The sequence below is a fragment of the Podarcis filfolensis genome, assembly GCF_964270895.1.
Source record: "Podarcis filfolensis genome assembly, chromosome: 3".
Classification (NCBI taxonomy): Eukaryota; Metazoa; Chordata; class Lepidosauria; order Squamata; family Lacertidae; genus Podarcis; species Podarcis filfolensis.
The window spans coordinates 625,039-649,328 of NC_139606.1; the positions used below are offsets into that span (position 1 = coordinate 625,039).

A 24,290-nucleotide genomic window follows, 5' to 3' on the forward strand; every position below is an offset into this window, starting at 1 on the left:
ATGCAAATAAATGAATAAGAGGAAAACACCAACTCCTGCCAATATTTTTGTTAGGTTTCATTTTGCTAAATAGGCTATATTCTTGCTTTTCGCAGGGTGAAAGAGGTTTGCAAGGTTTACAAGGTTTGGTTGGATTTCCTGGAATACAAGGACCTGAAGGTCCCCCCGGCCCCCCAGGAATGAAGGTAAGATTCATTCTGTAGCTAAAAAATTAACCTGAATAGTTTTTCTTCAGACCATGCTGAAGTGAAAAACACCTTCTTTCCCCATCTTTTAAAATAGGGTGATATTGGAGAACCGGGACTACCAGGAACAAAAGGAACAAGAGTGAGTATGCTTGAAATTGTTTTGACCTGTTTTAAATACAGTCATACCTCGGGTTACAGATGCTTCGGGTTGCGCAATTTTAGGTTGCGCACCACACCAAACCTGGAAGTACCAAAACGGGTTACTTCCGGGTTTCGACGCATGCGCAGAAGTGCCGAATTGCGACCCACAGATGCGGCGCTGCGGGTTGCGAACGTGCTTCCTGCACGGATCACGTTTGCAACCTGAGTACGCACTGTAGTGGTTTGTCAGTATTAAACATTTTATTTTCAGCATGTACATGACACTTCTGAGTATAGAAAAGGGCAGATCTTGCCTCAAGTAACTCAAGTCTAAAATTTGACCAGTCTATTTTCATGCTGCCTAGTCCACTCAGAGCCGTCAATGAGGCTTTGATCTGAGAATGACAGTGAAACAGCCACCCACATTTACATTTTTCCAAATTATTCACTCCAGGATGATATCCAGCTGTTCCTCCTGCTAGGTGATATTTTCCTAGTTTTCAAATCCAGACACCTGAAGTTCATACATTTTTCCTTCCACACAAAAGGTCTAAAAGAGGTTCTCCTATTGTTTATCAATGTCAACAATAGTCTTCCTCCAGTCCAACATGACAACTTTGCTTCCAATATTGAGAAACAATAAATCCTTCATCTTTATTCACACAGGAGTCTCTTCACTGTAGTCATATATTAAAACAGCAATTCATAGTTACTTACTCATTGTATATTCACACTGAGTTCCATATATTCCAGTCCCATTTCCAAACTGTTCTTCCACAAGCAAAAGGGCTACTTTCATTCAGTGAAGAAATTGATCTACTGAGGCTCCTACCAATGGAAGGTGATTTTTTTGTTGATTCCCTGCTGCCACAAACTTCTGCACTTTTCTAGAGGCATCTCCAATCCCCTAGAACAGATTTTAAGGCTACAGTAGAAAGGAGGATCAATGAAAGCCAACCCCTCCCCACTTCCACAAATAAGAATATCCTGTGAGCAGAATTCCGTTCATAGAAACTTAGGATCCAGCCAGCCTCTTATCTGTCATTTACATATATCACAGCATTTTGTATCCTAACAAAGCCCACATGTGAGTAATATTGGTGATACTCCCATGAAGAACAGTTGTGCTGTGACAATCTGTGCCTACCCATAACCCAGCTGCTCAAAATATTTTTCTTCTTCTTTATGTTCTAACCAGTTAATCAATTTGACATACTTTTGAGAACTGGAGGTATCTCCCATGCATCTTTAAGAGAAATGTCTACTGAATTTTCTTTTTGTTATAACTATTCACCTGACATAGCCCCAAGTCTATACAGAGTACATTTTCTTAAAGTTATTAATTACCTTTATTATAATTTTATTAATTCCAGGGTGCACCAGGTCCAGCTGGCTACCCAGGAAATCCTGGCCTTCCTGTATGTATGATACTTAATTTGCAACTATCAATATTTCAGCAGTGATGTACACCAAAAATTAATCTAGCAGTTTTTGTGTATCTTCCCTCTCCTCTTTCCTAATCTCAGGGCATCCCTGGAGGAGACGGCCCCCCAGGGCCTTCTGGTATCCCAGGATGCAATGGAACAAAGGTGAAACAGCTGAAACAAACATTTTCTTGAAATATTGTTCAAACAAGTTTTATTCAGATAAGAAGTGATGTCACTTTCTCTGTCCCATTAGGGTGAAAGAGGTCCTCTTGGTCCCCAAGGTTTACCTGGATTACCCGGAAATCTAGTAAGCATTTAAAAAATAAATAAATAAAACAAAAAGTACAAGGGTAAGCATTATAAAAGAAAAAAACAGGTAAGAAAATGTATAGCTTGAGAATTCAGTCTTTTAATCTGATTTCAAATATACGCTTTAAAAACAATGCTTAAAATGTCTTCTTGATTTCTTAATTTCTCAGAAAATAAAATATTTCTTTTCTAGGGGCCTCCAGGACCTCCAGGAATAAAGGTATATCTGACAATTAAAAACATTATTTGTTTTGTTTACAATAACAAAATATGCAAATAACTTCAGTACAGAAAAAATCCAGCAGGTGAAAGTAGCTGTGCTCAGCATTAGGAACAGCCAGAAGCTGCAGCAGTCAGGTCATCTGCTTAAGCTATAACTTTTATTTTGCTGCTATTTACTGCAAACAGCACCTTTGGAGGTCTACAGCAAGCGGGGAGCTGATTTGTGTGCAAAACAATACAAAAAGAATATTAGTGATAGGCAGGAAACTGGTGTGGGGTTTCAGTTCAGATTGGAAGCATGTTTTAGGTTGGGGCCTAGCCTAGTTTTCATTCAAAATAAAATAGCTCATTAAGCATTTTGTTTTATTTTTAAAGACAAATGTGAATATTGCAATGTGTGTTTTGGCCCAAAGAAGCATGAAAAAAGCAGCAGATCAACCCATTTGGAAAAATATTCACAATCTGGACTTTCTAATGCAATAGATCATGTTTTTTCTGACTTCTTTATCCCAGTAGCCCTTGGTGCAACTGGAAATTTGTTTTGCACTTGTCACAGTTTAATATAATGAAAACTTCATAACACCCCCTGCTTCTTGCAACAGACTTGGAATGTAGATTGGAATGTAATAATGGAGGGATACAATCTATTTCAGAGAAACAGACCAGACAAGAAAGGAGGAGGAGTGGCGTTATATGTCAGGGATGTGTATACCTGTGAAGAGATCCAAGATTTAGAACCTCAAAGCCAAAGTGAGAGCATTTGGGTCAAAATTAAGGGAGAGAAGAATAACAGTGACCTCACTGTGGGAGTTTACTATAGATCCCCAAGCCAAACGGAGGACATAGATGATGCCTTCCTGGAACAGATGGCCAAGCATGCAAAAGGAAGGGAGATAGTAGTAATGGGGGACTTCAATTACCCAGATATTTGTTGGATGTCAAACTCAGCCAAGAGCATAAGGTCAAACAGATTCCTCACTGGCCTTGCAGACAACTTCATTGTCCAGAAAGTGGGAGAAGCAACATGAGGAACAGCCATTTTAGATCTGGTCCTAACCAATGTTGATGACCTGATTAGTGGGGTAGAAGTGGAAGGATCATTAGGCGCGAGTGATCATGCTCTTCTGAAGTTTACTATACAGCGGAAAGGAGCAGCCAAGCATACTAGGACACAATTTCTCGACTTTAAGAAAGCCGACTTCATAAAACTTAGGGAAGTGCTGGGTGAGATCCCATGGACAGTAATACTAAAAGGAAAGGGAGTTCATGATGGCTGGGAGTTTGTTAAGAGGGAGATAGTAAAAGCACAACTTCAGGCAATACCAATGAGACGGAAACATGGAAGGTGCCTAAAGAAGCCAGGGTGGCTATCTAAAGAACTTTTAACTGAGTTAAGATTAAAAAAGGATGTGTACAAAAAATGGAAAAGGGGGGAAACCACCAAAGAGGAATTCAAACAAATAGCCAGCACGTGTAGACACAAAGTCAGAAAAGCTAAAGCACAGAATGAACTCAGGCTTGCTAGAGAGGTTAAAAGCAACAAAAAAGGCTTTTATGGGTATGTTCGTAGCAAAAGGAAGAACAAAGAAACAGTGGGGTCACTCAGAGGAGAAGATGGTGAAATGCAAACAGGGGACACAGAAAGGGCTGAACTCCTCAATGCCTTCTTTGCCTCAGTCTTCTCCGATAAAGAAAACAATGCCCGACCTGAAGAATTTGGAGCAAATGATTCAGCAGAGGAAACACAGCCCAGAATAACTAAGGAGATAGTACAAGAATACTTGGCTAGTCTAGATGTATTCAAGTCTCCAGGGCCAGATGAACTGCATCCAAGAGTATTAAAAGAACTGGCAGATGTGATCTCAGAACCACTGGCAGTCATCTTTGAGAATTCCTGGAGAACAGGCGAAGTCCCGGCAGACTGGAGGAGGGCAAATGTTGTCCCTATTTTCAAAAAGGGGAAAAGAGAGGACCCAAATAATTACCACCCAGTCAGTCTGACATCAATACCAGGGAAGATTCTGGAGCAGATCATTAAGCAAGCAGTCTGTGAGCACCTAGAAAGGAATGCTGTGATCACCAATAGTCAGCATGGATTTCTGAAAAATAAGTCATGTCAGACGAACCTGATCTCGTTTTTTGACAGAATTACAAGCCTGGTAGATGAAGGGAACGCAGTGGATGTAGCCTACCTTGATTTCAGCAAGGCATTTGACAAGGTGCCCCATGATATTCTTGTAAAGAAGCTGGTAAAATGCGGTCTTGACTATGCTACCACTCAGTGGATTTGTAACTGGCTGACTGACCGAACCCAAAGGGTGCTCATCAATGGTTCCTCTTCATCCTGGAGAAGAGTGACTAGTGGGGTGCCACAGGGTTCTGTCTTGGGCCCGGTCTTATTCAACATCTTTATCAAGGACTTGGATGATGGACTCAAGGGCATCCTGATCAAATTTGCAGATGACACCAAACTGGGAGGGGTGGCTAACACCCCAGAGGACAGGATCACACTTCAAAACGACCTTGACAGATTAGAGAACTGGGCCAAAACAAACAAGATGAATTTTAACAGGGAGAAATGTAAAGTATTGCACTTGGGCAAAAAAAATGAGAGGCACAAATACAAGATGGGTGACACCTGGCTTGAGAGCACTACATGTGAAAAGGATCTAGGAGTCTTGGTTGACCACAAACTTGACATGAGCCAACAGTGTGACGCGGCAGCTAAAAAAGCCAATGCAATTCTGGGCTGCATCAATAGGAGTATAGCATCTAGATCAAGGGAAGTAATAGTGCCACTGTATTCTGCTCTGGTCAGACCTCACCTGGAGTACTGTGTCCAGTTCTGGGCACCACAGTTCAAGAAGGACATTGACAAACTGGAACGTGTCCAGAGGAGGGCAACCAAAATGGTCAAAGGCCTGGAAACGATGCCTTATGAGGAACGGCTAAGGGAGCTGGGCATGTTTAGCCTGGAGAAGAGGAGGTTAAGGGGTGATATGATAGCCATGTTCAAATATATAAAAGGATGTCACATAGAGGAGGGAGAAAGGTTGTTTTCTGCTGCTCCAGAGAAGCGGACACGGAGCAATGGATCCAAACTACAAGAAAGAAGATTCCACCTAAACATTAGGAAGAACTTCCTGACAGTAAGAGCTGTTCGACAGTGGAATTTGCTGCCAAGGAGTGTGGTGGAGTCTCCTTCTTTGGAGGTCTTTAAGCAGAGGCTTGACAACCATATGTCAGGAGTGCTCTGATGGTGTTTCCTGCTTGGCGGGGGGTTGGACTCGATGGCCTTTGTGGTCTCTTCCAACTCTATGATTCCATGATTCTATGATTCTAGATTCTATGATTCTATGACTTTCTCTCCTCTCTTTGGCTGCTGCACCTTGGATTTGCTTAATGCCCAGCCTGAAGACGAGTTTTAGAGAATTCAAACACTTGATAAATAGATTGTGTCAACTTAGTTGTTCCTAATAAAGCTGTACTGTGACAGTAAAATGAGTAATTCTAATTTAGGAGATAGCTAATGACCACAAAGACAATTGTTATATATTGTGGATCACTCCACTCAATAAAGAAGAATTAGTCATGGTGGTGACTTTGCACTTTTTAAAAAAGAAACTGAGAGCCACTGCATGCAGCAGCCTGAGTATACAAGTGTTTGCTTCTCTGAAGCAAGTCTAAAAGTTTAAAGGGATCTCTTTGTTTAGAGATACGTGTCCCTCTTTCATTCTGATGTCTCACACCAGTGAAACCTCAGTGTCTGTCCAGGATAGCCAACGTGGTGCCCTCTAGGCTTAAGCTCCCATCAGCCATGTCCATTAGCAACACTGTCTGGGGCAGATGGGAACGAGTCCAACAACATATCTATGACACTATGATGGGTACATGGACATGAACAGCTGCATAAAGTGCTCCATGGCTCTGAAGGAGAAATTAAGCAGAGAGCTTTATGAGCATAATCATGAAGTTGTATAAGTAAGATCCAAGACACCATGGCTGTCAACTTTTCCCTTTTTTGTGAGGATTCCTATTCAGGATAAGGGAATTTCCCTTAAAAAATGGTAAACATTGACAGCTATGCAAGACACACACAAGTTTTCTGAAGTAAAGCATGTGATGTTGGCATCTGTCTGTCTCAAGAGACAATGGAGTGCACCTATGGGGGTGAAGTCAAACTGCTGTATAGTGGTACCTCGGGTTACATATGCTTCAGGTTACATACGCTTCAGGTTACAGACTCCGCTAACCCAGAAATAGTGCTTCAGGTTAAGAACTTTGCTTCAGGATGAGAACAGAAATCGTGCTCCGGCGGTGCGGGGGCAGCGGGAGGCCCCATTAGCTAAAGTGGTGCTTCAGGTTAAGAACAGTTTCAGGTTAAGTACAGACCTCCGGAACGAATTAAGTACTTAACCCGAGGTACCAGTGGTACCAGTGGTTAGCGGAGTCTGTAACCTGAACCATATGTAACCTGAAGGGTATATAACCCGAGGTACCACTGTATTAGTAGCCCCAAAGTGACCTCCCTGGGGAAGAAGCCTGGACAGGGTGTCTGGAGGTCCTGGGCTGCCCAGACAACAAGAACCCCTCCTTGGCCTCACTGAGGTAATCCAACAGAAACCAGAGCAATACATTTGGCACCAGCTTGGTTGCCAGAAGGAGGCATACAAGGTGCCATCCGCGGGCATAGCCAAGGGAGGGCAGGGAGGGCAGCTGCCCCCCTAGAACAAGTAAACCAATAGAAACTGACCAATCACGTTTGTTCTCCCCCCCCCCACAAAAATCCTTGCTAAGCCCATGGCACCATCCAACTGCCTTAGGGACTCCACTCCAGATTTGTGTAGGGTTTACTAATCCAAAGATATCCCGCAAGGCAGCAGAGGTTTAGGGTCAGAGTCTGTCTTCTCCTAGATGGGCTCCCTTCCCAGGTGGACGAGCCCCATCTGCCCCTCACTTCCCTCTACAGCACATGCAGAAACCACCTTTTTGACCATTGGACCCACTATTGGTCTCTCCTTCTCAATCCACTGGAGCCTGTATTCTCATGCAGGGGAAGTCCCTAATTCACTAAGGGTTTGAGACCCATCAACTCCCCTTACCTGGTTTAGCTGGCCAATCAAAGCCGTTCCTGGGGTGTGGCTGATGTCTCATACTGTCAGCTTCTAGGAGCCACAGGTGAGAGCTGAGTGCAGAATGGGAACCAAAGGTGGACAAGGTACACCAGAAGGAACATGGTGTCTACTCCACCAGAAGTATTACCCCTCCCCTAACACCCCACATACCCCCAAAGCATTTAAAACATTTTGCAGTATCTGTAGCAATTGGGGAACCTCCTCCTTCTCCACAAGCTGGCCAGTTTTGCATTCAGAGAATTTCAGCAGAGCGTGGGCAGTTATCCAAAGTTAAGTAAATGTTTAGACCTACCAATTTTTTAAAAAACAAACATAGTTATGAGGCATAGATCACATTCTTTTTTGAAAGGATTTAAATAGATAGTGGTGATATAACATTTTTATACAAGTACAAATAATGAGTTAAAATGACTGTATGCTTTAGATTCCCATATAGTCCTTTTTGTGAGTCATGGAGAGAGACAGATATTCCCAGTTTTAACGACATCATGTGAGATCTTGGATGGCCCTTCCCAGAGCCCAGTAAGCAAGGCAGACAGCTAGAGCATGTAAGCTCCTCACCTTGCATGCATTCAAGTTGTGTTATGTCAGTTGATGGGCTGCCAAGCACACAAGGTGTGAGTCAACTGTACAGTCCTGTATTATTTGATACAAAATTGAAGAGACATGACCTGTCATTTATTTACTAGCAAGTAAAGGAGGTGACCAGCACTTACAGTATCCATGCAGAGCTATAGAATCTCTTTTTTCTAATTCATGTCATGTAGGGAGACCCAGGAGAAGTTATTGGACTGATACCTGACGGTGTACTAAAAGGTGAAAAAGGCTTTCCTGGTCACCCTGGATTACCGGTAAGGCTCATTATAAACCCAATAAAATTTACCTTCATTTTGATGGCTGAGGTGGAGGGAGGGTTAAAAGGGAAGCCTATATTGCAGAAGTTTGGAGAAGCAGTTTCAGTGCATATGTGTGCACTCTGTGTAAAAAGCCACATGGAATCCCTTGTGGGCCGTGGCAGGGCTGGCCCATCCAGGAGGCAGACTCAGCATCCACCAGGCAGCAGATCCTGATGCAGGTCTTTGTTCACCCTTTGTTCCTGGTGTCAGTCTTCACTCACCCCTTCTTCCCAGGCAGGAAGAGGGGCGATTTTGTGGGAGTTTCTGTGTTGGTCTTTGCCTGGGTCCCAGGGGAAGGGAAGTTGTGTCTTGGGACAGTTAGCACTGTGGGAGGTAGGAGGGCTGCTTCCCTCTGCAGGAGGTGACGGCTCGTCATTGCTTCCTTGAGGCTGTCTTAGTTTCTCCTTTAGAATATTTGCAGGGTCTGTGCTGTTCTCCCTTCTCCTCTATTCTGCATCTTTCCCCCCACCACGCAGGAAAAGGTATTTTGTTGCAAAGCACCCAGATGCTATGCTCATCTGCAGTTGTCCCAAGGAGGGAAACTTACTGAAGCATGCAGTGAGGGAGCCTTTCTCATGCTTATTGTGTTTTGCAATGGGTGTTTGGGGAGAAAGAGAAGGGTGCAGCTTCCACTTACTTAGAACTAGGGACCCATATTCCAAGGCAGAGCAGGTGTATATTAACCGGCAGAGCCAGTCAACCCATGAGGTAAAGTGAGTCAGCTGCTTCAGGCGGCCGGGTCCCCTGGGGCAGTAGATCCCACCCATTGTCTATCTTTCTTCCCGCCTTGTTCCTAATGTAGATCTTGCCTCCCCACCCCCATTCACTGGTAGGGAGAGAGGTGCCATTTGGGGGTCTGCCTCAGGTACCAAAATGACTTGGGCTGGACCTGAGTCACTCTATGTGTGCCAGATGAGCCTCCCTAATGAGAGAACATGTGGGATCCCACCAGTGCTTTTTTCTAAAAAAAAAAAAATGGTTAGGGGTACTCTCATTTTCCTACTCGTATTGAAATACTGGCCCTCAATGAGGCCAAACTTAGATCCACAAAATGTTTAGGGATGTACGTACTGCGTACTGGAGCCAGTGTGGTGTAGTGGTTAAGAGCGGTAGTCTCGTAATCTGGGGAACTGGGTTCGCATCTCCGCTCCTCCACATGCAGCTGCTGGGTGACCTTGGGCTAGTCACACTTCTTTGAAGTCTCTCAGCCTCACTCACCTCACAGAGTGTTTGTTGTGGGGGAGGAAGGGAAAGGAGAATGTGAGCCGCTTTGAGACTTCATAAAGGGAGTGAAAGGCGGGATATCAAATCCAAACTCTTCTTCTTCTTCTTCTGCAGCATCCCCCCAGAAAAAAAGCACTGGATCCCACAATCGAGAAGGTCCTTCTCCTCCCCATTTCTCACCTCAGATGGCAGGGCAGGGCAGCCTGATAGAAAACCTCCTGAGGTGACAGGCTTATGTTGGAGTAGGCAGTCGGTTAGTTGCCTGGATCCAAGCTGTGTAGGGCAGGGCCCCTTTCTCATTTTCTTATGTATTCATAAGAAATTTATATTGATCCATGAAATATCTGTGAGCCATTGACATCAAAGTCTGCTCCTATCTCCAATGTGCAGTTCTGTCCTAGATTCAGTGTCTTAAAACATGACACGGGTGATCTGACCACACACCTCATGACATTGTTTTTGTCCTTAAAACAGCCATGGTGAGGGGTGGATGCCTGTAATTTATTGTTTGCAGCACTGTGAATTCTGTGTTTTAATTATTTTTCTGGTATTATTTTACACAGTGTTTTCATTTGTATATTTTGCTTATGTTTCGTAAGCTCCGAAGGAAGGAAGGAGCAGAAATGTAATAAATGGGTTGACTCATTGAAATCAAGATTCAGAGTTGACCTATTGAAATCAATGGACTTGTGATATAGAATTAACTTATACCGTTGCTTCAGCTATAGGTGGCATTGTGTCCAACTAAGTCATGCTGCGGTTCTAGACTGTTCTTTTATAAGAAAGCTGTTCCTTGGTTTAACAACCCTTTTGCCCTTGCTGTTTCCCTGAAATAACCTGACAGGGCTAAAGCTAGTTCTGACTGATTTGAGTCCATTGATTTCAATGTGTTTGCTCCAAGTGTAAATAACTTAGTTGGATACGACCCAACAAACTTAGATTGATGCCATGGTTCTGGTAGTGGCAGTCTTCTGCCAACTGCTTCCCTGATGGAAATTGTCCCTGATGCTTCTGCCAGCTGCAAACTGGAAAATGTAGCTACAGTAGAGACTTCTTCCCACCTCCTGTCCCCACAATTGGGGGTGGGGGTGGGGTGTTAAGCCAGGGAAACAATGTTGGAGGAAAGGATAAATAAACCCTCCTTGAGAACCACAGCCACACTCCAAATCACCTCAGCTGCTTTTCAATGCAAAAAAGTTGTTACCTCTGTAGTTTGCCCTGAATCGTACTAGGGTACAAGACAACAGAAGGGATGCAGGTGGCGCTGTGGGTTAAACCACAGAGCCTAGGACTTGCCAATCAGAAGGCAGTTTGAATCCCTGCGACGGGGTGAGCTCCCATTGCTCAGTTCCAGCTCCTGCCAACCTAGCAGTTTGAAAGCACGTCAAAGTGCAAGTAGATAAATAGGTACCGCTCCGGCGGGAAGGTAAACCGTGTTTCCGTGTGCTGCTCTGGTTCGCCAAAAGCAGCTTAGTCATGCTGGCCACATGACCCAAAGCTGTACGCCGGCTCCCTCGGCCAATAAAGCGAGATGAGCGCCGCAACCCCAGAGTCGGCCACGACTGGACCTAATGGTCAGGCGTCCCTTTACCGTTTACCTTTACAAGACAACAGAATGACAGATAAATGGGAAAGATACTGTGTTTAATGGTTTTTGTCATATACAGGGAACACCTGGTTCACCAGGTATTGCGGGCCCTGTTGGACCACCTGGACCTTCTGGAAAACCTGTAAGTGTCAGCTTATAGTTCTTTATTCGTAGATGCTTTGGGCAAACATAAGGCCACTGCCTTCATTCTTTGCTTCTGATACTTCCTCGAGAAGTGGCGCACTCTCCATCCTTGGAAATTTTTAAGCCATCTTCTATAGATTCCTGAATTGAGATTTCTGCATTGGAGGGGCTGGACTAGATTACCCTTGGGATACGTTCCAACTCTATGATTCCATGTACTGCTGTTTATAACTCAAACATAATATATAACATGTATAACAGATATGCAAAAGTAGGAGAAAGGAAAAGAAAGGAGACAACATGGCTAGAGGGTTAGAACTAAAAGTTGGTTAGCTCAATAAAGATATTGCAGAAGTGAAAAACACATGTTTACTTACTGCTCTGCAAAATAAAAAAATAATTTTTCAATAAGAACACCAATTAAAAATTAGTCAGGGTAAGGTCTGTGCTTGAGTGGGAGACCACCATAGGTGTCTGTGTATGTTACCTTGAACCCCGTAAGGGTATAATAATAATAATAATAAAATATTTTTGTACATCCTGCAGTTAGACATGTGATGTGAGAATCTGGAAGGGTCCCTCCCACTCATTGCGCAGAACCTCACCCCGCTCTAATTCTGAGGTGAAGTGACAAACAAACATAGGTAGACACAAACCTGAGGCACAAACATAGGTAGACAATGATCTGGAATTAAAATGGCCACAACTTTATTGATTATAGGTGTAGGTGGAACTTTGGCTCACCTCGCATTGGATGTATATCCACTCCAGCCTCCCAGCGGAAGGCTGCAACCACTTCAGGGTCATGCCAAGAATTATGGCCTCCCCAAGATGTCAATCAACTGAGGTGGCCGTCCTAAGGCTGCCACTGGAAGCCCTATGACCCATCTGCCCCATGTTGGCTTCTGGATAGGGGCATCCTGGAAATACTGCTGATTCCATACTGGTTGATGCATCACTTCACCCGACACTCAAAGACTAGGATTCCAACTAATGCCTTACCCCACAAAGTTGTGATGTTTTGCTATGGGGGAGGCAAAAGCTCCAGACTGGCCAATTTGTCCACAAATCATCTACAAGTTCCTTCCCGGCTTTGAATATAGCAAGCAACCATTAGCAACCATAGTGTTAAGTTGCGGGTGAACATATCAGACGACACAGCGATTCTTCAAACAGCTCTTGTTTATTCACAGGCCAGAACTGAACTGAACTGAAGGGTTCAGCCAGCCTGCTTATATAGAACTCCACTAGAACGCAACAGTAACCATTTTCTGTAAATATCCAATCACTGAACGTCACTTTCGATCCCTTATTTGCATATGTGGACCTGAGTGAAAACTATCTACAGTATCCCCCTGCTGGCCCAGGGTGAGAACTTCAGTACATAACACCTAGCAAAGTCAGGAAGTAGGAGAAAACAAATTGTTAAGCTGGGAAATGACCTAGGGAAGTGTTATGTATTGGGTTTAACACATTTTATGTTACAAGGCGCGTTCTAACCAATCGTATAAGCGTTGGTAGACGAACGTTCTAATGGCAAGTAAGCGCATGCACTTTCAACTGTCAATGGTCAGTTCATGCTGGGGCTTTTATTATTGTGAGCCCTATGAGTTTGTTTATTTTCCTTACAAGTGAGCTGTTGTCACTGACAATGTTGAGTAAACGTAGTTGAGGAACTTATACTGCCTTGGACTTCTGACTTTTTCCAAACATTTAACAGGAAGAAAAGCAACGTTAATGCTGGATTTGAGAAGGAAAATAATATTAGCAATGTGATAAGGATTAAGCTGAGTTAAAAGCATCCTAAGGAGAAGGAGGGGCAGGAGGGTTTTTGCTTCTGGGGCCTACTGTGCTGCAAAGTTCCACCGCATGAATGGCCCTTTTATGGATTGTTGCTCTGGTGATAAGGGCACCGACTGGGCCATTTTAATGGGCATTTGGGTGGGAATCCATCCCTAGATCCCCAGGCCATGGGGCATTCCCCACAAGGATCAAGGGTGGCAAGGATCAAGGGTGGAGTCCAAGGGACCTCAAACATCAGCCCTGCAGTGAGTGGCCATCAGATGATTGTGTATTGCAAAGCACCTTGCACGCAGGTAGCATAATACTAGTGAAAAAATAATTGACAGGCAAGATTACAACTTTAAATATTAACTCTATCCACCCTGAATAAAATATTTTTATTTACTGTGTTTTTCAAGAAGTTTTCCTCACAGGGAAAACTTTGTGTACTTCAAGAGTCTGGGGCTTGGTTGCAGCCTGAGATAGTTGAATTTAAGTTCCATTGAAATCACTGGGACAAGTTAAGACTAAGTTGTTTAACTTCAAAGAAACCTAGGTTTAACTTACTTATCCATACATATTTCTATAGATTATTCAGGTGTGCAGTATATGCATATCCTGAACACATGGAGAGGGACCAGTGCCCTTTTGCATCTTGCACAGAATGTATGGAGACAGGGGCAGAACCCCCCTCTCCCCTGCTTCCATGTGTTAGGCATGCGTACTGAATGCCTGAACTGAGGCAAATATTTGTAGTGCAGTGTATTGAACATGCCAGTGATAGCACTTCCGGCTGATACACCACAACTTTACCCAACAGGTTCTACTTTATCTAAATCAATAATTAGAATGAGTGGCAATCAGAAGGATGTAAGACAGAATGCCTTTCAATTTGGCCTGACTACATACAGTATAGAGCTGCTCTTTTCTCCTTTGTTCAAGAGCTAGTTCTACACTCACTTTGTGATTTTTTTGAAGCAACCTGTGGGTACCATAAATATAAAATCTACTGTTATAGACATGGTGAGCCACCTCCTGAGTTTGATGGTTCAGCCAAAAGCCACTGGGAACAGGAAGTAGGGTGTAAATTCATCCTCTACTTAGAGAGAGCCGGTTCTTCTGTTGGCTTTGACTTAAGGATTAATCTAAGCAATGCGTTTCTAGTACAGAATTGACTTAGTCACTTCTGCTCCTTGAAAGCTGTTTTCAAGATAAAACAATTCAATGACTTAATTCACTGATAGAAACAGTATTAAATAAAGATTCCATTTATAAAATTATCCTTTGTTAAAGAATTGACAAGGCTGAAACAAGCAAATAAGTATTAATAAAACAATCTTTTTCAGGGTTCTCCAGGGCCACCAGGCCCCCCAGGTGAGAAGGTAAGACCATTCACAGTCAATGGTGCTTTGGGGGAGTTGATTTCCTTCAGTAAGTGTGTGTGCATTTGTATGCTGATCTATATGTCCAGAGGGTGGGAGTAACAAATCATTGAGTTTCTCATTTCCTTGAGTTTATAAAATAGCATTACTTCAACAACTGAAGTTTGCCTTTGTTTTCAAAGGCAGACATGTGTCTAAAAGTTTCTTCAAGTTTCTACTTGAGTACTGTGTAGGAATGCAGCCAGATCTTGAGAATCAAAAATATAACAACCAAGTACTCTTGGCATTTTAAAGGTTTATGAGAGGGAAATTTCAAAAGCAAATTTGCTGATTGTAAAAATGCACATACTATGTATTGTCATGATGTATGGCTGGTGACTGTTCCCTGTGCACCAAAGAGCTCAGAGGAGGAGGCTGCTTCATCGCTGTACTTAAGGGAATAACTTCTATGACCTTCTTCACGACCTTCCTGGCTGGATGACACAGCCATATCACCCTTCTCTGATTCAGAGGGGGCATCTACTGCTCTCCCCCTGTCTTACAGGAGCCAAAGTCTGCAAAATAAGGCAAAGGGTTTGTAAATATCAGCCAGCTCCTCTCTGGAGGCAGGGCTTACAAGTCCAGTCTAATTATGTAAGGCTGCAGAGACAACAGCTGCATTCACATGAGAATTTATTCTGTTTTCATGACTTTCTCCTAACTGTTCATTTCTGCATTATATTTGAGCTTTCACAGGATGTAAGAGCCAGAACTGTAGTGGAAAATAGTGCGAGTTCAGTGGTCATTTCCATGTTATTCACTTCTAGAAATAATCACTTTACAAATAATATGGGAATAACTGCTGAATGTGTTGTATAGTGTTCATAATATGTTGAAGATGCACCTCTTACCCATGGCCTTAAATATAGCTATATATTTTTAGGACTCACTCTATTTTTTAATTGTAAAAATTGTGTTAACTCATTTTAACATTCCAATTATACCTTGCTGTAACCTGCCCTTGAGTTGAAGAATGGCTAAGAAATCTAATAAATAATAATAAAATCGAAAGCTTAGTAATAATGGCTGTTTTCTTGTGGTATCTTGTAGTATCAACTGCTGGTGTACGGTTGCCATGGTGACTGTAGTTAGCACAATAACACTGTGTCATAGCAATATGCATTGTTGCGAAGTGTGCAGTTTGCATGCAAACCTGCAATTTTCACATGCAATCTGACACTCAGTTCTAGGTATATTTTGACAATGAGACCTGGAAAAGCTCTACACAGACACAGATGTAAACCAAAAGTGAATTTGTTGTGTAAAGTGGAAAATTAGCTTACTTACAAAGGAGGGTAGGGACGCGGGTGGTGCTGTGGGTTAAATCACTGAGCCATGGGCTTGCTGATCAGAAGGTCGGCAGTTTGAATCCCCGCGATGGGGTGAGCGCCCATTGTTCGGTCCCCTCCTGCCAACTTAGCAGTTCGAAAACATGAAATGCAAGTAGATAAATAGGTACCGCTCCGGCGGGAAGGTAAATGGCATTTCCGAGCACTGCTCTGGTTCGCCAGAAGTGGCTTAGTCATGCTGGCCACATGACCCGGAAGCTGTACACCGGCTCCCTCGGCCAGTAAAGCGAGATGAGCACCGCAACCCCAGAGTCGTCCACGACTGGACGTAACCGTCGGGTCCCTTTACTAAGGAGCATAGGACTTGAACCAATGGCTTCAAGTTAGAAGAAAGGAGATTCTGACTAAGCATCAGGAAAAACCTTTTGACAGTAAGAGCTGTTTGACAGTGGAACGATCTCCCTTGGCAGGTTGTAGACTCTGTTGCCATCTGAGGTCTTTGATTCAAATCCCATCTCCTGCACTGGGTCTTTGCATTCTAGTGTGTTTACATGTATGTGAGGGAGCACTTTTATATAGTTGCTTTGATTAACTTATTTTGTTATAAAATGCCTCTTCCTTGTGTCCTCAGGGTCATATGGGTTTAAGCTTCCAAGGACCAAAGGGTGATAAGGTAAGTTTGTTCTTTTGAAAGTCATAAGCAAATATTCTATGTACCTCTATAATAGGGTAGGGAAATGAGAGTACTGGGGTAAGCTCAGTGATTTCCCATTGCCTGTGTTGGTCATTGGATTAGGCTGTGGCTCCACCTAGTGGATGAGGCAGGGTAAGGCTGGGCTCCCCACTCCGCTTCAAGAGTAGGCTGGGCTCCCAAACCAGTTTGTTCCTGCCTTCTGACAAACCAGTCATGTTGCTTGTGGCCTCTTGTATACATTTCATCTTCAGGCTTGTTATTCTAATCCTCTTGCTTAATTCTACCTTCATCTACTCCTGAATACTCTCCCTTCCACTGTGTCCTAGCCTTCCTTTCAGCAGCTTTCTCCCACCCTTTTGAAAATGCTTTCCTCCACTCCTCTTACTACAGGCAAAGACCAATTTAGGTGCACCAAATGACGCACAATCGCACACACACACACACACACACACACACATGGTGCCCAACCCGGAAACGGTCCCCCAAACCTAATAAAGAAGTCATGAAAGGGGGCAGAGCAATTTTACACATGCCTCACTGATGTGCGTGGGGGTCCAGAATGGAACCCCCATGCAAAACAAGGATTGCTTGTATATAAAATCTTAAAATTCTTCAAAATTCTCCCCCTCTCTTCCTTTCCTCTGACTATGCTCAAGGGAAAAGGTTGCAATTTTTCACATATACATCTCTTAGCTCCTAGGAGAGCTGTTAAGCGCAGGGCCCCATCAATGCCTGACACACAGACTGCCATTTGAGAGACCCCTCTATCTCCCAATCTGCTCTTGGGGCAGATAGCAGGGCTGAGTTCAGATGAGAGACAGGCTGTCCACACCCCACTTCATCCACACATCCTGCACAGCCTTATTCTTTACTACACCTGAATTTACTACACCTCACAAACCCCCAACAGCATCTCAAGTACATATGCAAGAGCCTCCTTAAGATTTCTAGGGCAGCGGCTGTCATGGCAGATGCCACATTGGATGCCTCCCAGTTTGTGGCATTATTAATGGTAATGGGCATTGTCGCCTGCAGAACACTGGCTGAAACCCTGGGAGGCGGACACAGCATTTTCCACAGTGGTCTTTGTGGGCAATAGGAGGTTTTGAAAGATGTTATTATCAAGTCCAAGAGGAAAGTGAAGGTCCTGGTCACTGAGCAAGAGGAAATGTGCTACTCAGAATGGTATGCAATCCTACTGACCACCAAGAAGATACCAAAAACTACAAGTCCAAACAGGGTGGTTTACAATATAAAAAGACAAAAATAGTAACAATAAAAAAACAATACTCCCTCTCGCAGTTTTTTCCTGGCACCTTTGTTACATATCTTTAGCCTTCCTGGGGAAAGCATTCTGCAAACAGGGAGCCACTGCAGAAAAGACCCATTCTCATGTTGTTGCTCACTCCACCGCTGTGCCAAAACCCATAAATGGCTGCACCCAGTGGCAGCACTGGATCACAGCACTGGGGGAGGACTTCTCCAAACTACAATGCCAAAAGCATCTTTCAGAGGCTACTGGGAGTCCTCCCAAGAAAGCCAGGGCACTTGCCCATGGAGAGCTGGTGAATAGAATTGTGGATAATTGTATGTCATTATATTTTGGAAATACTTAGAAATACTTAGAGAAATTCTTTTAAAAAGGTAACCTGCAGTAATAACCAGTGGGGTGGAGTTGCAGGTGTGAGCACTAGGTTGGCTCCAGGAGTGGCTCCACACAACCCTCATGTGCTGTTTGGGTAAGCTGCAGTGACAACCCCCCAACCCCTGTTCACCTGGCCGCTGCTGGTAAGCAGGTAGATAAAATACAATGAGTTTTATTATTTGTTTGATAATAATGAACTTTAAAACAAAACAAATTTTTTGAAGAGAATCAAAGTCTTAATACTTAGAAAATTGTTTTCTAAGTATTCCTCTTGTAGCTAATTTTATTTTAATCCTTCTTGCATGCAACTCTAGGGTGAACGGGGTGCCATGGGCCCTCCAGGTCCCCAGGGAACTGCTCCTCAACAGCAAGAGAAAGGAACCGTAGTAATACGTGGAGAGACTGTGAGTGTGTGCATTTTGTTCTTCTGATATCAGTGGCATTGGGCTGCATTCACAAACTTTTACTCAGAGTAGACATGCTGAATTTAATGGCCATGACTCACAGGTCAGTTTATTTCAGTGGGTCTACTCTGATTAAAAGGAAGTCAAATACAATCATTAATTTCCAAAAGCTATCAGTTGTGATAGGGATTACTGAGGGAAGAGAAGTATAAATCGATAGTCAGAAGTCCATCAATTTTCTCCTTTTCCTTTTTTTTTTTTGGTAAGTAAATTATTCTCTCTGGAATATTTGTTCATTCTTTGACCCACGCCCACCACTCATTTGCCATGCCCTCTGTGAGTGCACAAAAGACCAAACTAGATGTGACAGCATGAAAATAGCTCAGTGAGATGTAGGTTAGAAGCTCCATAGACCAACCAAATTTATTCCAGTGGGAGATCCCCCTTAGGCCTGTCCATATGCCACTGAAACATACACATAATAGTATAATCCATAGGGAGGGTTTTCTCACCTCTTCAACTTGATGGGGTCACAAACCAAGAATCTTTGCAGGCAGAGTGGCAGCTGCCTTTTGGAAGAGAGATCTAAGCCTGTGTCTGTCGGAACCCTGAGGAGACACCTCTGCTGCCAGACTTTGATAGACCCCTTTGGGGAGCAGGAGAGCCCTAAAGCTCAGAAGCCTACAGCCTAGAACATGGATAGGCAAATTAAGGCCTGGGGGCTGGATCCGACCCAATCGCCTTCTAAATATGGCCCGCAGATGGTCCGGGAATCAGCATGTTTTTACATGAGTACAATGTGTCCTTTTATTTAAAATGCATCTCTGGGTTATTTGAGGGGCATAGGAATTTGTTCATTTACCCCCCCCAAAAAAAAAAATATAGTCCGGCCCACCACAAGGTCTGAGGGACAGTGAACCGGCCCCTGCTGAAAAAGGTTGCTGACCCCTGGCCTAGAAGAAGCCAACAAACTGCAGAGGAAGGGCCTTGCCCTTTTAACTGCCTAGATGCAGAACCAAACCTAGGTCACTCTCCAAGGTGCTGATCCGGGCTTTGTTAGCCTTTGTCTGCCTGGAACCCTGAGGTGCCTCATCTCCCTCTTGTTTGGACCATCACCTCTCTGCAGCAGTGTGCACCCCCATGAATCAGGACATAGGTCTGCCATTGGATGGGCATTTCTGCATTTCAGCAGATTCAGGGCACTGTTTTAAAGCAGGAATTGGAAACCTCCAGCACATGGGCCAAATTGGTATGGTAGAGATGTGGCTGCAAGTGCACAATGGGAGCCTTAAACTGCATTCCTAATTGGGCATTGACTAGGGAAAGCAGGCTTCAGATCCACTACCTGTCAGCTGATAGCTTTTTGCAAGCTCTGTGTGGTGCTCTGAAGTCTCAACTTTGGGGCATCAAAGCACTCAGTCACCTGACTTCATGGTGGCACCAGGTGATTGAGAGGTAGTATGTCCCACCCACCTGTCAAATTTGGCCCAATAAAGATCTGGCTCGCAGAGCCCATAAGGTTCCTCACTTCTGATTCAAGGGGACTGAAGGTTCTCTGATCACAATCGACCTGTAAACCTGTTTTCTTTTCAGCAGTTTCTTATAAGCAGATTATATCAGAGAATCTGAAACTTTTCAAAAACAAAACATTACGCAAGACAGTAACCCTAACATTTTCAAGGTTTGGAGAGTCTTGAAAAATTACTGTGTTTTAAATGGGAGGGTTTAGCTGATGCCTCATTATATTAATCTACTTTGTTTTGTCATTCCATTAGGGTGCTCCTGGTGAAAAGGGTGACCCTGGATCTCCAGTAAGTTTAAAACTGATCTGTATTTTGGGGATCCTGAATTCATTTTACTGACTTACTGAGCAATGCTATAGCAATCCTCAGCTGCTGTGTCCTATACATGCTCACCCCATGCTCAGGGCGGGAGAGACTACAACACTCAAAAATTCCAAAATGCTGCATAAACAGCAGCCAGACATGAGCACACCACAAATGCTCAGAAATTCCCAGCAGTCAGGGGTTGTTCTGGCAATGATGCCTACATGACTCCCCCCCCCAAATCATGGAGGGAGCCAATGAACTCATGGTAACAAGCTCAGCCCTCCTCCCTTCAACCCAGCTTGCCCAGCGCTAGCGCAGCGCCCCCAGTTAATGACCTCCTATAGCACAAGCAGGAGCGGCCCCACTCCTGAGAGTCCCCCGACATCCCTACATGCAGGACTTTGAGTCTCTTTCCACCTCTCACAACCACAGTTTTTTGAATACAGCATGCAAAAGGAAGGAAGGAGTCCAACACAGCACTCACATAGCCCCCTTGGCAGAATGCCTACAGAAGCCCTCCTCAGAACAAGGATTGGAGACTGAACTGGTGAAGAAAATCTATGCCAATGAGCAAAAGAAAGGGTTAAGAGGACACACAAGAAATGGAACCATGGACACACAGTGACATTGGCAATGCCCAGTGGCCCTACGTTTGTAACTTGTGGTACCACTGTAGACTTCAATAACTTACACTAATGGCATTTTTTTAAAAAAAGGGATCACCAGGATTAAGTGAGAAAGGGCAGAAAGGTGAACCTGGAAAACCTGGTCCACGGGTATGTATGCTTAGTATTTATTAATCAATTTGCTTTTGCTTCTCCAGCCATTTAGTGATTTCTGTTAAACATATTAGTAATCTCAACAAGATGATCTGAAAGCAAGATTTGTACTACAGGGAATTTTGTGGGTTGGCTTTGTTTCTGATTGAAATAGTGTGTTGTCTTTTTTTAAGGGAGGAATGATTTCAATGCAGGAAGAATTTGATTATTTTTGACATATGAATCAATCAAGTAAAGATGATAGAACTTGCTTAATTTTTTAAAAATGTGAATTTTACTAGAAGATTTTGAACTAATAGGTTATTTTATTTTGAGCTTAAAAGTTACATTTTGTCACTCAACAGTTCTATCCAATTCTACAATACCAGTGACTTCCCACTCACCCACCATCAATGTTTATAATCAAGAATACAGACAATTGCATTTTATAATCCCACCCTATCCACTTTCATCTTCTTTAACAGGTTTCTTAATGTGTTCTGCTATTTCCCCCCTTAATCTTCAAACCCTGCTATGGACTTCACATATGGAAAATAACTTTTTAAATGGACCAGAAAAGGGTTTCCAGTCCTCCTTAAATGATTCTAGATTTGTATCTCTTATCAGTTCTGTGTATTCCAAGGTTTTCATCAACCATTCTTCCTTTGAGGGTGTTCTCACATCCTTCTGCTTCCGTGCAGAGAGATTCCTTGCCACTGTGGTTACATACAGCTCTACATTTGAAGCTTTTTGGGGGGGATTTCACTGTCCTATAACTCCAACAGGAGGCGGCACCTTCCTTCCTCCTTTCCTCCTTTCCTCCTTTCCTCCCTCCCACTTGCCACCATGGCCAAGGCAGCAGCTTCAGCCAGCAACATGGTGAAAAGTAAAGGGATAGGATTGGAGGATTGTGGGTGGGATGGGAAGGAGTGGGTGATACTTGAGACTTGCATGGCTGCATGGAAGATAGCTGGAAGCAACCCTAGTGACAGTGGTGAGGAATGATTCCCCAAGCATTCATTTTCTCCAGGTTTTTCCTATGAGACTTTGAGAAAGCTTGGAAAAACTACGGTAAATGCTTTCTAAGACAAGCTAGGGAAGGAAACATGCCATTTACTCTGCAGTTTCAACATTAAAAAAATAGTTGTAGGGATTTATATGAAACTATTTACATTTCAGGGAAGACCTGGAAAGGACGGAGAAAATGGAGAGAAGGGAAGAACTGTATGTATTTTCAATTTTCTTCAATATTGCTTTTACATACTTCTAAAAGCTTTTATCTCTGAAATTTAATTATTACAATTCTATACAACCCTTCATCAGATGAACACTGCATAGTTTACAATATAAAAACACAAAAATACATATCATAACAACAAACAAAAACAAGAACCCTGCACCACACAGTTTAAAAGGCCATGGACCAAACACGGAGGAGAGCTCAACATCAAGCCTACCAAGTAGCAATGGTGACAGCAAAGAGGACCTTTGTTGCCCCTTTACTGCATTTGCAGAAAACATTTCCAGGAGACTCCTTCAGGTGGCTTGGAGTCTGCTAAAGACTCTAATATCTCCTGTAATGATTTTGCAAAGTTTTTTTGCAGATATAATTGTTCAAATTCAGAAGGAAGCAGACTCTACCATGATAGCAGTGCTGGGTCGGGAGAGTACTGGTGCTCTCTCTGGTCAAGCTGTATCAGTTTCAGCCTGTTATTTCTGAGGATGTCTACAGGCTGCTTGGTTGACTGAAACTGACCACGTGTCTCCTTGATACTTGACCATCCTGGCTCATAAAAGTGAGCGAGGCAGGGATGGGCAATGGGCTCCATGGGATAGCAAATGCTTCCCTCTATGAGGAAGTCTTCCCGGAACCCCTTAAAGAAGTGGTTATTAAACTACTTTTTTAAAAAAAACTTACTTGGACCAAGCCACTATGGCCAATTATTGCCCAGTCTCAAATCTTCCATTCCTGGACAAGGTGACTGAGCGGGTGGTCGCTGAACAACTTCAGGCATATCTGGAGGATGTGAACCATTTTGATCTCTTCCATTCGGGACTGAAACTGCCCTGGTCCTGCTGGTCAGTGGTCTCCAGTGGACTAGGGACAGAGTTGAAAGCTGTTTCCTGGTTCTGCTGGATCTCTCAGCAGTTTTTCATACCATTGACCATGGAATCCTTTTGAACCATCTATGAGGGTTGGGAACTGGGGACACTTGTTATGCACCAGTTCCACTCCTTCCTCCTGGGCCGTGTCCAGAAAGTGGTGTTGGGGGCTCTCACTTGTGGGGTACCTCAGGGCTCTGTCCTCTCTCCCATGCTTTTCAACATCTATATGAAGCTGCTGGCAGAGATCATCAGGGGTTTGGGCTGGGTGTTCACCAGTATGCGGATGGTACCCAGCTCTACCTCTTGTTTAAATCAGCACCAGTGGAGGTGGTGAATGTCCTGTGTGAGTGTCTGGAGGCGGTTGGAGGATGGATGACAGTTAATGGATTGAGGTTAAAATAATCTTAAGGCGCTTGTCTTGATTTACAAATACCACAGTTAATGAAAACTATTATTATTATCATTATTGTTATTATTATTATTATATGTGTAGGGAGAAACTGGCCCCCCAGGATTTCCAGGACTGCCCGGAATAAGTGGTCCTAAAGTAAGTAGATCCATTTGAAAATGTACTGGCATGTACTTTAGCTTTCATTCGCAATATTGCAATTAATAATAATGTTTCCTTTAGTCAGCTTTAGAATTTAACTTTTTTATTTTTTTCAGGGAGATAAGGGTGCAGCAGGTCCTTCAGGACCTCCAGGAATAGTAAGTATTAAACTATGTGCTTAAATGAATGTCTCTTTTAACTATAATAAATGGAACATAGGAAACTGCCATAGGCTAGGTCAGACTATTTGTCCATGTAGTCCAGAGCTGCCTACTCTGACTTGCAGCAGCTGGCAAATATCATTTCCAACAGCTGCTCTCATCATTCCAACTGGAGACACCAAGGGATTGAAGCTGGGGTGTCATGCATATGAAGGTAGTGTGATCCATCACTAGGTTGTAGCTTTTCCCATGGTTTCTTAATTTAATGCTTAGAAAGGGACTATGCAAAAATATTGATTCATCTGTGATGCTTTCTTTTTTCATGTGATCAAAATTTGATATTTCCTTATATGTAACAAATTTGTGTTTGAATTGCA

At 43.4% G+C, this 24,290-nt stretch overlaps 1 protein-coding gene across 3 annotated transcripts in view; it reads left to right on the forward strand.

The window, feature by feature from the left end:
• Window positions 1–24,290, forward strand: part of COL4A1 (collagen type IV alpha 1 chain) — a 160,408-nt gene that overhangs the window by 31,757 nt on the left and 104,361 nt on the right. For all 3 annotated transcript variants that reach the window (XM_083606370.1, XM_083606369.1, XM_083606371.1), the window contains exons 3-18: window positions 96–185; window positions 283–327; window positions 1,703–1,747; window positions 1,856–1,918; window positions 2,010–2,063; window positions 2,259–2,285; window positions 8,190–8,273; window positions 11,210–11,272; window positions 14,403–14,438; window positions 16,398–16,439; window positions 18,420–18,509; window positions 20,285–20,320; window positions 21,055–21,114; window positions 22,276–22,320; window positions 23,696–23,749; window positions 23,869–23,910. In XM_083606370.1, coding sequence (XP_083462496.1) covers window positions 96–185; window positions 283–327; window positions 1,703–1,747; window positions 1,856–1,918; window positions 2,010–2,063; window positions 2,259–2,285; window positions 8,190–8,273; window positions 11,210–11,272; window positions 14,403–14,438; window positions 16,398–16,439; window positions 18,420–18,509; window positions 20,285–20,320; window positions 21,055–21,114; window positions 22,276–22,320; window positions 23,696–23,749; window positions 23,869–23,910 — 876 coding nt within the window. The remainder of the gene's footprint in view (window positions 1–95; window positions 186–282; window positions 328–1,702; window positions 1,748–1,855; window positions 1,919–2,009; window positions 2,064–2,258; window positions 2,286–8,189; window positions 8,274–11,209; window positions 11,273–14,402; window positions 14,439–16,397; window positions 16,440–18,419; window positions 18,510–20,284; window positions 20,321–21,054; window positions 21,115–22,275; window positions 22,321–23,695; window positions 23,750–23,868; window positions 23,911–24,290) is intronic.